General features: G+C 35.1%; 2 protein-coding genes across 9 annotated transcripts in view; one reads left to right on the top strand and one right to left on the bottom strand.

The window, feature by feature from the left end:
• LOC118269305 (cationic amino acid transporter 2) overlaps nt 1-15,755 on the top strand; it is a 56,820-nt gene that overhangs the window by 23,324 nt on the left and 17,741 nt on the right. For 4 of the 6 annotated variants that reach the window (XM_050701107.1, XM_035584348.2, XM_050701110.1 and 1 more), the window contains exon 14: nt 7,955-9,176. The exons of 1 other annotated variant lie outside the window; for it this stretch is intronic. In XM_050701107.1, the coding sequence (XP_050557064.1) occupies nt 7,955-8,094 (140 nt within the window). In that variant the 3' untranslated portion in view covers nt 8,095-9,176. Of the gene's footprint in view, nt 1-7,954; nt 9,177-15,755 lie in introns of those variants that run through there. One more of the 6 variants, XM_035584347.2, reaches the window with a different exon arrangement.
• Nucleotides 14,571-15,755, bottom strand: part of LOC118269235 (cationic amino acid transporter 2) — a 36,481-nt gene continuing 35,296 nt past the window's right edge. For all 3 annotated transcript variants that reach the window (XM_035584240.2, XM_035584239.2, XM_035584241.2), the window contains exon 11: nt 14,571-15,405. In XM_035584240.2, coding sequence (XP_035440133.2) covers nt 15,290-15,405 — 116 coding nt within the window. In that variant the 3' untranslated portion in view covers nt 14,571-15,289. The remainder of the gene's footprint in view (nt 15,406-15,755) is intronic.

Genomic DNA, 15,755 nt, shown 5'->3' with positions numbered 1-15,755 from the left:
TTTTAATAAAATATTTTAAGGTAATATTCACATAATCTATTATATAAAAATAAGTCGGGTTTTCCTTCCTGACGCTATAACTCCAGAACGCACGGACCGATTTCCACGGTTTTGCATTCGATGGAAAGGTAACGGGTTCCGTGATGTTTATAGCAAAGAAAATTAAAAAAAAAAAACAAGAAAAGAGCAGGTGGCGAAACGGAGTTCGCTGGGTTTGCTAGTTGTTTATAAAGTTTTTTATTGCAAAAAGTATTCAGATATAAAAATGTTTGAACGCGCTATCAATGGAAGTAGTTTAATTTATTTTTTATCTAGTAGTAATTGGAAATTATTGATAAACCGACAAGTGGTACCTTATTTCGTCTAAAAGATCTGACTCTAACTAGGTATTTTATAAACATCAATTTTGTATAGTGATAATTAGATATCCGGTTCATATCCTTATGTATACAAGATCTGACTTAAAGTAGATAGGTATTTTATATACATCTTTGTATAGTGATAATTAGTTACCAGGTTCATATCCATTATTTTACATAGCAAAACGACGTGTGTCAACTAATAGGAAGTCAGTCCATTGCCAGATACATAATAAAATCTCTCAAATACCTAGAATATCAAAATTAGGAAATTGCATGCCAATAAAATTAAAATATTTTAGTCACTTTTGAAAAAACCCAGAGCCTCAAGCTAAACAGTTAGCCTTGCCACTACTAGACCTACGCGGTTGTAAAAAAAGAATAAAATAGCGAATGAAATAAATTTGAATAATTATGATTGTGATGCGATGTAATTATGTAAATTAAGTTAAAAAATCTGGTTCACTGTTGTTTCCTCATGTTTACATGATCATGGGAACAATAAAGATGTTTATATTTCCAGGTATAATAGAAAAATATATTTTCCTTGCTTTGTGATGTATTTTTTTTCGAGGGCGCAGAAAAAGGTATCTAATATAATTTTTCAAGTTTAACAATACTTTTGTATATTTTTATTTAGAGGGTCTATCTACCTTAAGCTGCCGTCCAAGCTTAAAGGCCATTTTGTTTACAATATTTAAGGAAATATCTTTTCTCATTTGTGCTACGCTACGCAATGAAATTCCCAACCACAAAGGTCATTGTCCATATTCCAATAATTAGTTCATGGCCAAGGACTTTATGGCATTTAGCAAATTTTGACTTTCACCAGACCTTTCAGAAATTGTCTTATAATGGATATAGGCTATATTTTTCTCACTCTCACTGTCATTTCAAAAGCCTTGTTAAGGCATGACTAGATATTAAAATATGCACTATATTTGTGTTACTATGTTATTGAACTTGTTTTGTGGTTAATAACCCTGCATTAAGTCAATCAGTGTTATGTTGTAAATGTTAAGTTATACAAGTCAAAGTCGTATATTTATATTTCTAGCTTTGCAAATACTTAATCATTACTTAATCTAGTCGACAGAAACGTCAGTAGATCCCCCCGGCAAAACATCTCAGCATAAAAAAAATATATAATCGAATATACGGAAACTCGTATTTCCGTATACGATTTTATAGACTTTATATGGAGTTTTTTAGAACTATATATAGTAATTAACATATGTGTTGGTAATTGAGTGAAGTGAAACACGAACTTGCTAGACAAAGACTGATTTATTTAACTTGTGCGGTAGATACATAATTTTATAATTTGCAGTCTACCTTCAACAACCAATATATATAACATCTTCCCCTTTCATTAAATAAAAAACAATGATAAACTAAATAGATACCCATCACCAAATAACTACACATTAATACTTATGTAAATATACAATCTGACATTTTTCGTTTACAAATAATCAAAATTAACTTGTAAGATAAAGTTGTACTTATGTTATAGTTTCGTCATCCTTTCATTAACTTACACAACTAACATTTTAACACATGTTTAAACTTAAAAGTAAATAAAGACAATTTATCGTACGTAACAACTATTATATATTAATTTATTTTTTAAAAAACAATGCAAGTTTCTCACGTGCCCGTCGAGAAGCAGCCCGTGTTTGCTGTATTCTATTAGAATTAGGAGAAGAACTAGCCGACCTATCCACTACCCTGTAGCTATCGCTCAGCCCCTCGTACATACTCTCTTCTGCATCACTGTAGGTACTCGTGCGCTCATTGTCTTCACTACCACTATCCTCCTTCCCTTGCTCGGAAGCCGGAAGTGCAGCGGCATCCTCCGCGCCATCTTTAAGGATATGCCTTCTGTTGCGGCGATACCTTCGACCGCTACTATCCGTGAGGAAGTAGGAGCGAGGCTGCGGCGCTGGTGCCTGCACTTGCATATGTCGTCGACGCTTATCATCATCTGTTACTATAACTTTTTGCCCTGGTTTTAACGCAGGCAATTCTCGGGTATGCATATCATATTGTTTTTTCGACAAGACTCGTTTTGTTACAATATTCTCAAAGTCCCTTTTGTTGTTGCGTTCCGGTTTTAACCTTTCTGTATGTACTGGTAGACGGGTATTTAGTCGTCGCCCCATCAGTAATTGTGATGGTGAGCTAATTCCATCTCTCGGTGTTGATCTAAAGTTTAGTAGCCCTAAATAATAATCCGTACCTGTACATAACGATTTCTTAATTATTCCCTTAACTGTTCTTACAGCTCTTTCGCTCAATCCGTTTGATTGTGGATAATTGGGTGATGATGTTGTATGTGTGAAACACCAGTCTTCTGCGAACTTTTTGAATTCCCTGGACCGAAATGCTGGACCATTGTCTGTAATTAATTCCATTGGAATCCCATGTCTTGCAAACTGATCCTTCATTGCTTCAATTACCACCCTGGATCCAATATTTCTTAAGGCGGTTATTTCTATATAATTCGAGAAATAATCAACTATTATTAAGAAATTCTTTTGATCACAAAAGAATAAATCAGCGCCAACCTTTCTCCAGGGTGAGTCCGGAATGGAATGTGGTATCATTGGCTCCTTCACATTTCGCGCTGCGTGTTCCGCGCAGGTGGCGCAGGCGCGCACTGTCTGTTCCACGTCACGTGACATCCCGTTCCAAAACATTACGTCACGAGCTCGACGCTTGCATCGGTCTATTCCCAAGTGCCCCTCGTGAACACGTGATATCATTTCACCTCTCAATTCACGTGGTATGTACACTAAGTGGTTCTTGAAGATCACTCCATCGATCAGCTGTAATTCTTCTTTATATGACCAATGTTTCTTTACTATGTCGTGTAAATCTTTTTTATATCTCGGCCAACCAGCAAGAATATAATGTCTTATAAGTTCACATTCTTGATCTCTTTGCGTGGCCTCCCTCACCAATGTAAGTTTACTGTCGCTGAATGGCGTGTTCGCTATGAGGAAACACGCCTGATCCTCCACCTCACATGTCACTCTGTCATGCATAAGTTCCGGCAAAGCTGCTCTCGATAGTGCATCAGCCACGTACATATATTTTCCAGGTTTGTATACCACCGTGAACTCATATCGTTGCACGCGTAGCATCATTCTTTGTAACCGAACGGGCACTGCATCCAGACTTTTTTTAAATAAGGCCTCCAGTGGCTTATGGTCTGTTTCCACTATTACGTCTTGTTTTCCATACACATATTGATGGTACTTTTCCATTGCAAATACGATCGCCAGCATTTCCTTTTCAATTTGCGCGTATCTCTTTTGGGTATCTGTCATCGTGAGGGATGAAAACTCAACCGGCCGGCCATCCTGTAACAATGCGGCACCAATAGCCGTGGAGCTTGCGTCTACCGTGATCACGACCGGCCGTTCGCTCGAGTATAGCGCGAGTACCGGGGCGCTGCACACCGCCTGCTTCAACTTGTGAACCGCAGTTTGATGTACACTGTCCCACACCCATTCATTGCCTTTTTTGAGCAGACCTCTAAGAGGGCCTGCCATTTGTGAATAATTTGGAATAAATTTTGATAAATAGTTTATCATGCCAAGAAAACGCTCTAATGATGGCCTATCTCTTGGTTCTGGCATGTCCATAATTGCTTTTATTTTGTTTGTATCAATCTGCATACCTTTCTCACTAAATACATGTCCCAGGTACGTAACCTGTTCTACACAAAACTCACACTTGTCCCTATTAAATTTAATTCCTACTTCCCGAGCCCTATCTAGCAATCTTATTAATCTTTCATCGTGTTCTTCCTTAGTTCTACCCCAGATGATTACGTCATCAATAAATGAATCTACCCCATCAAGATCTTCTAATAGCTGCCGTATTTTGCTGTGAAATACCTCACTCGCACAATTGATACCGTAGGGTAGTCGTAAAAATTTATACCTACCAAATGGAGTTCCAAATGTACATAGATCTGCACTGTCATCATCTAATTCGATCATCCAAAAACCAGACCGAGCATCAAGCTTACTAAAGTACCTAGCATTTGTTAACTTGGCAGCGATCTCGGTAAGCGTGGGTAGGGGGTAGTGCGCGCGGCGCACCGCACGGTTGAGCGGCCGCGGGTCGAGGCACACGCGAATGCCGCCGTCCTTCTTGGCCGGCAAGACAATCGCGTTAACCCACTCAGTTGGATGCGATACTTTACGAATAATCCCCATATGCTCCATTTTATCTAGTTCTGTCTTTAACTTATCCCGTATCCCCAAGGGTATTTTTCTGACAGGGCAAACTGAAGGACTTGCATTATTTTCTAAAATTATTTTGTATTTACCCGGTAATTTACCAACGCCGTGAAATAAATCCTCATAGTTTTCGATTTTGAGTGCAAAAACCCGCTTGATCAAGCCTAATTCTTCACATGTATATTTCCCCAATACACTTTGGCAGCGGTGATTCGATATAACAAAATCTATTAAATAGTTTTTATTTTTAAATGACCATAACATTTGACGTGTACCTAGTATTTCAATATAATTTCCACAAAAAGACTGTGCTCTTATGCTACATGGTTTGATGTCTTTTATTGTAAATCCTAACCTTTTAAATGTGACAACTGATAATACATTTAAATCCGAACCTGTATCAAGTTTAAACAGTTCACTCATTCTATATTCATTTTCAGCTAAATTTAATCGTTCAAACCACTTACTGTCTTTAGATTGTGATGTTTGACCCAAGGATGACACGTAGTAAAACTCGTTCTCACTATCACCGCTCTCCTGTATTTCGTGTACACGCTTACCTCTTGCCGTGCACATATTTTTAAAATGTCCTTTATTGAAGCACAAAAAACACTTAGCAAATCGCGCTGGACAACGCGCGTTGTCATCGTGAACACCACCACAAGCACTACAACACCTTGACACCATTTCACGACTTGAACCATAATCGAACCCGCGATTTGATGACACTGTTGTATGCCTGCGCCATCCACTGGCGCCAGCGCGTCGAGCGTTCGTCGCCGCCGGCGCAGCGCGCGCCCGGCCTCGCTCCTCGCGCTCGCGCTCCGTCGCCGCCGAAGGAGCACCGCTGCGTCTCGGTGCACGTGTACTTAATAACGCGTCTATCGCGCCACTTTGCTCCTTACTTTTAGTTTTTTCTATATGCCGATTCTCTTCGCTGGATACCTCGCTTGCTTGACATATTTTCACAGCTTTTTCCAAAGTTAGCTCGTCTGTTCGGAGTAGTCTGTCACGCACACCAGTGTCCGTTACTCCGCATACAATTCTGTCTCGTATTAATCCGCCTTCTAAATGCTCGAACTCACAATGTTGGCATAATAATCTTAGTGCTGTTACGTATGCATCGATATTTTCGCCTTCCATCTGATTACGGGTAAAAAATCTGAATCTCGCCATCGTTGTGTTGGTTTTAGTACCAAAATGTTCGTTGAATTTTTGTATAAGAACATCGATGTCATCATCTTGTCCTTCCGTCTTTATTTTAAATGTTGAATATATGTCATACCCGTCAGTACCTATTAGATTAATAAGGAGACTGGCTTGTACATCTTTGGCTTCTTTGTACACTCCTGAAGCCTTTAGGAAAACTTTAAATTGTTTAAGCCACTTGCGCCACGTGTCGGCTCGGTTCGCCGGACCACCTTCCAACACTAATTCCGCCGGAGGTCTCGCGTGTTCCATATTTACACGTACTGTCCGTCACCACAATACACTAAATCCACGTTGAAAACGTCCAATAACTAACACTGAAGGCGTAATTTTAATTTACCGCTGCCACCATGAAGTGAAACACGAACTTGCTAGACAAAGACTGATTTATTTAACTTGTGCGGTAGATACATAATTTTATAATTTGCAGTCTACCTTCAACAACCAATATATATAACATTGAGAACGCAACCTTTATTATTGTCCGGAGCTGCGGACTACCTAGCGGGCTTACCGGGGCTCCGGCTCAAAAAGCAGGAGAAGGAACGGGGTAGTTTTTAGTCAGTAAGAGTTTGACACTCCCTCTCGCTTCGTCCAAGGCGGGAGAAGTCATTGAATGATTTTCCCCCCTCAAAAAAAAAACCTTTATTATTTTAATGTTGTCAGGTTTATAATTGTTATTGTTAGGTTGGCAACACATTTTCTTTCTCTGTTCTGTTTTGTTGGCGGCAAAGCTGTTGTATCTGTAAAAGTTTAACTCAATATAAATTATTTTATTATATTATATTTAATATTTTATTATAATCTGTATTCTAAACAGTTTTATTTATCATCCACCTCTTAAAATCATCAATATGTTATATTTTCTTACTATTTAAATATCTAAATATATTATTGTCTTGCCAAATTGTTTCGTCAATGAAATAATTAAAATGTGTCATCTATGTATATGGGATATCCGTTCTTGTGTCGACTTTAATGGTCACTGGTTCGATGTTTTCAATGTTAATATTGTGATTGCTATTCAATTTCGATGCAATTTCCTTATTATACAGGATGCGCTTTTAAAATTACCATGTAATCTTTAATTAATGAGTGATCTTTAGGTATATATTTTTTTTGTGTATTGTATGTATATAAGGAGCTTTAAAAGTATCTGCCACAGCTTTAATGAGAGGTAGTGTTGTGTTTGAAGATTACAATAGTAAATATAAATTATTGATTATGAAAATTTCTTTTTCATATAAAACATATCTACACATGAGTTTGTTATGAAAGAGCTATATCTTTCACTTTACTATGCAGAGTTAGAGTCAATGTTTATTTCACGAAATTTCTTCACTATTGTAATCTTCAAATACAATACTACCTCCCATTAAAACCGTACAGATAATTTTAAAAACCTTATATGTTTACACCAAATATAATATGGTATTTGTCAATTATTTGAGTAATTTTTGGAACACCATCCTATTCTTAGGTTTCCCTATTGGGGAGATATTCTGAAGTCTTGGTTTAAACAACCTGCGATTTATTATTGAAGTACTTATACCTAGTTAAATAGTAAATTAGTTTCGTATATGGTTTGCTAGTTCAAGGTGGTTCACAGCTAGAAAACCTTCAGAGAGTAATAACTGGTAATAGTTAAAAAATAACTACATATTTAAATTACTTGTCCGACCAGTAAAAGGTGTTATTAGGTAGCGACGATAGATTATGTTACTCTTAGTGTACTAGATTATAAGTGGGCAAGTTGAAGCTGTATTTTGTTAGTAGTTATAAACTCATTTTACTCTAACATTTTAAATATTTTAAAGACAGTACAATATTCAGAATTTTGTACTTAATGTAGGCATAATTTTTTTTTATGGATTTTTAAAGCATATTCTTTGGTTAGTACATCACCATTCATTCATTCCCCAACAACACTTAAATTCCTAACCCCCAAAATGTCGGCTACGCACTTGTAACGCCTCTGGTGTTTCAAGTGTCTATGGGCGGCGGTAACTATCAGGTTACTATCAGGTGACTCTGTTTGCTCGTTTACCGGTTTGTTCCATAAAAAATGATCCTCTTCAAATAATGCTCTAAAATTATTTATTTAAAAAATATCTCTTCTGTTATTTCCAGGCCTCCTAATCTACTTTACATACGGCGCGTGGCACAGCTCGGAACGCAAGCGCAAGAACGACTCGGTACCAATGGCAGACCTTCACAATGACAGTCAGACCGCCCTGCTGAACAACGGACTGACGCATGCGCTCGGCTGACAGTCGGCCAAGCAGGCGAACCCAGACACAGCCGAAGGTATCGTCAGCCCTTCCAGTACTGTTGTTTCCTTCATTTCTAGCATTTAGGAATTGATGACAGTATTTGTTTGATAGTAAGTAATTGAACGTTTATGTGAAAGAACCAAACATATTGTTTTATTTGAGCTTTCTGTAGTTGACTTATTATGGTGTACATTATACAATAAAGTATGTATATCATCTATCTGTAACGTTGACATGGAAATAATACTTGTTAAGTACACTAAAATATACATTCGTGTTTTTCACTTTTTAATAAAATGTATGCTTAGTGTATAAAACCTTAGAAATTTTTGCTTATTAAACATTTTCATAACCACTCTAACGTCCGGCCCGCGCGACCGTTTATCTCTCTAACGTATCCGAAACGCGCGCGACTCGCAAGTTCGTCGTAACAAAAAACCTATATAGCTACTGAACCGTAATGCCTAGAATAAAGAAAAGAATACCAAAAAAAAGATAGAAGAATACTGATCAATCTTAACGATTTTTTAAAATCTTTAGTTAATCTTTAAAATACAATAAAACGGGTTAAACATGAAACACAGAAAAAAAAACAGAATTATTTCTACCTTTTTAGAATATACGGCACAACTATTGCATATTTTATCAATAAAATATTTTTACAACAAACTAGACTCATTACCCTTTCTTTTGATGTATATATGATTTTATTCGGTTAACTCTAAGTATTGTAATTAAATCGAAAGAAAACACTACTCGTAATTTTACACATCAAAAAACCTGAGGAACACATTGACATTTTATGGAATCTTCAATGAATTTAGTATATTTCTCTTTGAAAAATGTATTATTTTGCTTATTACGTAATGTATTTCGATATTTTATATACTATTGTAATGCAAAGTATGTAAAATATGTATAAACAAAACTAAAAGTGGCCAACACCATACGACCGGCCATTTTTTTCGAAACAATCGTTTGAAGTTAAAATTAGACTAGATTTATCAGCTAAAACTGTGATATTTATACATCATCGTAAAGCACAAATCTTCTAGTTTATTATATGACAAGATAAATTAAACAAAACTGTAGTATTTACGACATAATTGTTGGAACTCACAAAAACACTTCACAACAAGGGCGTAAAACGAGTCAACTAACTTTAAAAATTTATATTTTGTTTGTCAAAGCATATTACAACGCCATGTCTTATTTTTTCGTTGACAATTTATTCAGCTGTATAGATAATCAGTAAAACTCACCAAACAAGACCGTATTTTAAACTAGAGGGAGTTAAACAGAACTCGTCGCTTTGGATACTATAGTATCCATAACGTATGACGCTCCTTTTTTGGATACCGTGCTATCCATGGACGTTAGAGTGGTTATGACGTTCGATAAAATTGTTAATTTCTCGTGCTACATACGAGTATTCGTGTTTATTTTCTAAGTATATCAGGATTATAAAAACATATTTCATGGTGAGAAGTTACATTTAAAATCAACTAAATCGTGAGATCGTAGGCGTTTAGAGTTAAAGTATATTTTTTAAATTGTTTAATTCAATTGAAATCATCATTGTAATCATTATGCTTTGTGCTTTTTTTAATATAGTGTCAGTAAAGTTATCAGCAGATTAAAGAAAGGTTTTATATTATAAGGGTTATCATGTTCAAATAAATAAATGAATATTGCGATGAACATACTAAACCTATTACAAATGAGTACAATAATTAAAATGGAAGGTATTTGGTTAACGATCTGTACAATATAGAATAGCTTTAGTTTAAGCTGATAGGCCTAAAACTATCCAAGGTCAATGACATTTTGATAAGTAAAAGGATTCAGTAAGTAGGTAATGCATTTATTAACTGCTTCATAAGTGTTTAATATTATATATTTAAACTTAGCTTAGATACTAAAGCGACGTCTTGCGTGAGCGATCTAGAAGCGAACGCGAAGCGGTGCGGCGCGGCGCGAAACAAATCCACGTTTAGTGGGAGCAAATACGTCATTTCTACGTATAAAATGTACTTAGAAGTGACGTTACGCGATATTTCATAATCGATTATATCTTGGAAAGTATTTGTTACCCCTAGAAAATAAAAAAAGTTGTGTCTAATATTTTAAAATAATCTACAAGGCAAATAAAATGAGGAATCATCTACCCTATTCGCACCGCTTCGCGTTCGCTTCTAGATCGCTCACTCGCGAAAGTCGCGTATGGAAACGAGTCTCTTAAATTATTTCGTTATTTTTCTCATCAAATGTTGATATTGAAATGACGTTCACTGCCTATTTTAATAATTGTAACATTTTATTTAAACAAGCCTGGTGTGACGTATTGATGTTCAATTTAAAATTCTATTTGAGTTGAAAAACAAGTATTAGAAGACTAAATTTGAGGAATCAAGGGCAAATTAAAGATTTTGGATGGCATAAAATAATTATGATAATTGATGTCACCTGATATTGGAAGAAAAATAAAAAAGCTATTGATTAGTAATTATGTTAAAAGTATTATTCCTGATTTTTGATACTACACAAATGGATTTTAGGAACAATTCATAGTAAAATTCGATACTTATTTAGGTCTTAACTTGCATTTGTTATATATCCCACTTTACTTATATACCTAGGTATGTTAGGTACTTGTTTTATGTAATAAAATAAGGAATTGATATCGTGTGATTAGTGTTCGTAGGTAATAGAATTGAGTATGTATATAACTATAAGTATTTAATAAGTACTTAAATTTAGTATATTGTATTAGTTGATAAGTTAATCAGTTAAGGTGCCCAAATACTTCAAATAAAATATGAAGGAAATAAAATGTAGGAGAGCCCATGCTTCAGCACGTATGGGTCGACTCGACCGGAGTGATATTTCGGCCCTACAGAAAACCGACGTGAAATAACGCTTGAGTTGTTTTTTTGTTTAGGTATTGAAACGTGAATTTTAGTTTAATTTATTAGTTAGTAAATATACAATAGATATGTGATAAAAAATAGACATACCTTTCGTTACTTTTCTCTGTATTACGATCCGAATCCACAACAAAATACTTACTTTTACGAGCGCATAATCTTCAAATGTGTTTGTGTTTGATAACTGACGGAAATAACAGATAGTCTATGGATGAACAGTTTTGCCAGACGGTAAAGTAAACTACCAAATTAAGAAAAATAAAAATCTATGACAGGATCAGAATAAAAGGGGGTGCCCATGTCTCCCGACTGCCCATCCCTCCACTACCTCCCCTACTTTTTAAAAGAGATCCAAAAAACCTAGTAGTAATGAGCAATTGATTAGTCTCTAAAATGTGTTTCTTACATCTGACCAACTTAAAATGAACTCTAAACGTATAGATGTAAGCAAGATATTAGTATAGTCAGGTATTTAGCAAGAATCTCGATGTTATGGGTTCCTATAATATAACGTATTGCGCCAAAGTATTTCATGTTATTAGTATTTTTATTGCTATTTAATTCTAGTACATTATATTGTAGTTTGTGTCTAGGTACCTAGTAGTGATGTAACGAATAGTCGCATTCGCATTCGCGAATTTATGCACATTTTTTGACATTCGCATTCTAAAATATGACATTCGTTACATCACTACTAGGGAGTATATTAAAACTGCTTCGTAATATTAGTATTAGGACCTTAATGCCGTACTCAGAGTCGTTTAATGATTACTTAAACTATTCCTTAGTAACGATTTTGTTCCGAAAATAATTGGTAAGGACTGGGTTAAGTAACTATTAAATGACCTTTGAGTACGGTGACTAGTATCAGTACTAAGTTTAGTGTAGTTCCTGTGTAAAGCTATCAGCGATCTGACACTGCCTTCGCTCAAACCGCATATAAGTGGTATTTTAATAAAACTGGCTTCATAGAATTTTCTTTATATTCAACAATATGTTATGGCTGTTTTCACCAATCACCCCTAAACCTATCACTTAACTAAAAGTTACTTAGTGTTAGGGAGCTACTAAACTAAGCCCTTATTGTTAGGTGTCACTTACAAATTCCTGAACACAAAAGTGACGTTAAGTGATACCTAGCTTAGGGCTCCTCTAAGTTTAGGATAGGTTGGTGAAAACTGGCATTAGTATTGTATAGTTGTAGATAATACCAGTCAAAAATCATTAGTTTTATTATCCTGTGTAGTAAGTTCCAGTAGTTTAAATTAATTGGCTTTTGAATTGGTTCAATGTCAAGGTGATTAGGTTTCAAATTAGGTTTCTTGCTGTAGGTTTAGTTAAGGGCTTAATGGCTGTGAAACAGCTTAATGTAAAAGTGTAATTGACATTTTAAATGAAAATAAAACATGCATTGACCTTATCTTTTTGTTTTTATTTGTCCTCTTAGGACTATACCTTTTGATAATCCAGCAATATCTCAAAAACTAGACGTTACAACACAACTACGTTACGACAAAAATAATGAAATCGTCCAAACCTCGCCCCCTTTGTATTTGTTTATTATACCCCCTGTTTATTTGAGTGTATCAACAGCAACAGCCTATAAGAGGCCATTGCTGACCAATGACCTCTTATCGCACGGAGAAGGTTTGAACATTAATCACCACGCTTGCTCAATGAGGGTTGGCGATTTCAGACTTATAATGAGTTTAGGTTTTCTCACGTTGTTTTATGGGTGTATGCAGGAAGAAAATATGAAGAAAACAATCAAGTTAGCAATTTGTAATCATTTATTTAATCATGTTCTGAATTAATTAAGTCGACTCATTCAATAAATCACAGTTTGTTAATGCTTACAACTACATAATTTAAATTACACATTATTATAGCTAACAATAATAGATTATTTATTTATTTATTTCATAGTCATTTATAAATATGTATTATCTATAAAAAATAACATTAAAAGGTATTAATATTTTTCTCTAATAATCCAATGGTAAAAATGTATCAATAAATAGCTGACCCGGCAAACCTCGTCGCGCTTCATACATTTTTTTCTCACTTTTAAAACTTAAGAAGTCCAGGAGGACTTCCACAAAGAATTCAAGAATAAAATTTGCCAAATCGGTCCAGCTGTTCTCGAGTTTTGGCGAAACCAAAGAACAGCAATTACAGATATGTCAGAAATTATGTTTCCAATTTAGGCAGAAGCAGTAAAAGTTACCTACCTTTGAAGCCTGATTATCGTGATACAAAATTGAACAAATACTTATTTATAAATGACCATTACAACATCAATTATCTACAAAACTAACGCTTGTCGATCACACATCTATCACAACACAGTTTAAACAAAAATGTCTTAAATTACACACAACATTATAAATATCATCATTTTGAACTTAGTTCTGTATTTCTAGAATTTTCTACACTTCACCCTAGGTCTATGACCTTATAAAGAACATAGGATATAATTTTAAAAGTGTCGCTAAGATAATGGAATGTCAATGTAATATCATTGTCAGGTAAATTTTCAAAAGTAACTGTTGATTACAGAAACGCATTACGTATTTTAGAGTCGGGTTTAAAAAACTTTACAATAAACGTTTTCTAGTTATGTTATGAGTTCTATAACTTATTATAACTAGCTAGTATCTAGAAGCTATAAAAATCAAGGAATGTCTTTTCTTGTGTATTTAAAATCTATATGAAACGCTATAAAGCAGTAGTTCCCAACTAGTCGTCCGCAGAAGACAAAAAGTGGTTCGCGAAATGAAAAAAGGACTCAAGACCTCTGTCCATTAAATATACCACGGTTAAAGCTGAAATTAAACATATCAAGGGAGGCTACTGAGAGCAGCAACTAATTTCAATAATCAGATTTTATGAGAAAATCTGATTTTGGGACCATAATGAAAATAGTTATTACAATAATGGTCTCTGATCTAACAAGGATGATATAAAAGCGGTCCTTGACCAGGTAAAGGTTGGGAACCCCTGCCACAAAAGGCTGCCAAAACCATAGAGATACTTATTTATAAAATAAGTAACAGGTGCCTGACTTAACATTAAACAAGATACTTCAATATACATACATACATACAATTTCATAATTTTAAAACATTAATTATATCTTAAAAACTAATATTATGTATAATCTGTCCTATCAAAACCCTGTAGTAAACGCGAGTCTTAATAAAAAAAAAGTTGATAATATTTTTTCATGATGGTCACCAGTCGATGCCAGTACCGCTTAGTCTTTTTCGGTTAAATTAAACTTATAAAATAGCGAATGAACGCTTGCTTAACCTCGATATTAGTCAATATCTTCTTGGTCCAATAGACTTAATGCGACACCAGCGCCTCTAGCGGTGCCAACCCTCACTAGGTCAAACTAAAAGTATTCACAAGTATGGTCATAGGAATGTAATGTTTAAAGTAAAAAAATAAGTTTAAATAATGTCTAAGTATATTCTAAAATTATGGGTCAATATTATTAAGATTAAATTGTAAAAATATCAATATGTATTCCAGGATTTTTCATAACAAAATATAACACTACATAATTATAAAATTCTGTTCTTTACAAGTCACATTATTATTTATTTTGATGTGTATTAGTGTGATGTACGACTCGAAACAATAACTTATTTTAATACAAACACAAGTTACCTACTATAAATCCAATTCTGTCTCAGACAGGATACCGGGAACATTTCAAACTCACGAAAACAAATCTATAAAATCATTTTAAAGGCAAAACTACACAATCTCCTTACGGCCTTTTAAAATCTTTATGGCTCAAAGTAAAACCATCCGTTTCCACCACCATCGTCACTTAACATTTAAGGAACTCCTAAGCTAAGATAGATGACACTTAACGACATTATGATTATTATCAACCTTTAAGTGACACAACTACAGAGGTAAGGGGTTAGTTTAGGTGCTCTCTCACACAGGGATGGTTGGTGAAAACGGGCAGAGGTTTAGAGGATTTTATAACATGAAATTGTCTTTAGAATGTACCAGCAGACCAGGGGCCTTAGTCTGTCAGAATGGTCGATCACTGATCAGTGCGAGAGGGACGGAGCTATACAACCTACATAGCTCCGTCCCTCTCGCACTGCTCAGTGATCGACCATTCTGACACAATTGTAATAGCAGACTAAGGCCCCTGACAATGCATCCCGGCTTCGCTTCGTATAAATAAGGACAGTGAACTAAGTATTGTACGTACACAGCTATGGCGTGTGGTCAGTCTGCTAGAACTTGGTGGTGACGACTTGTCTCTTCTCTTCTATCACTCCGTTAGTCTGCGGCTCACTCTTCACGTTGAGCGAGCTGTTCCTGATGCCGTAGAAGAAGTAGATCATGTAACCTGGAATTAGGAGATGGGGCTTAGATGACTATGAAATTACCCATACATGCATATTGTACAACGATAGTTGTGTCGATGTGTTGCCTGTATACCAAATTATGTTGCTCCATGTACACTAATAAGTAAAATTGGAGTGGAAAATTGGAGTTCGTAATATTGAAATAACCTACTTTGAACTGAACGCATATGAATATACAAACACCAAATCTCACATTTTTCTGTTTTCTGTCTTACCGTCTGTCTGTCTGTTTGTTCTGGGTAATCTCTAAAATAGCTGGACAGATTTTGATTTCATTGGCAGGTAGCTAATGTACTAAGGAGTAACTTAGTCTACTTTTATTTTAATTAAA

Source organism: Spodoptera frugiperda, chromosome 2, assembly GCF_023101765.2.
Source record: "Spodoptera frugiperda isolate SF20-4 chromosome 2, AGI-APGP_CSIRO_Sfru_2.0, whole genome shotgun sequence".
Classification (NCBI taxonomy): Eukaryota; Metazoa; Arthropoda; class Insecta; order Lepidoptera; family Noctuidae; genus Spodoptera; species Spodoptera frugiperda.
The sequence above is the reverse complement of the archived record's forward strand: the minus strand, read 5'-3'. Positions and strand labels throughout refer to the sequence as shown.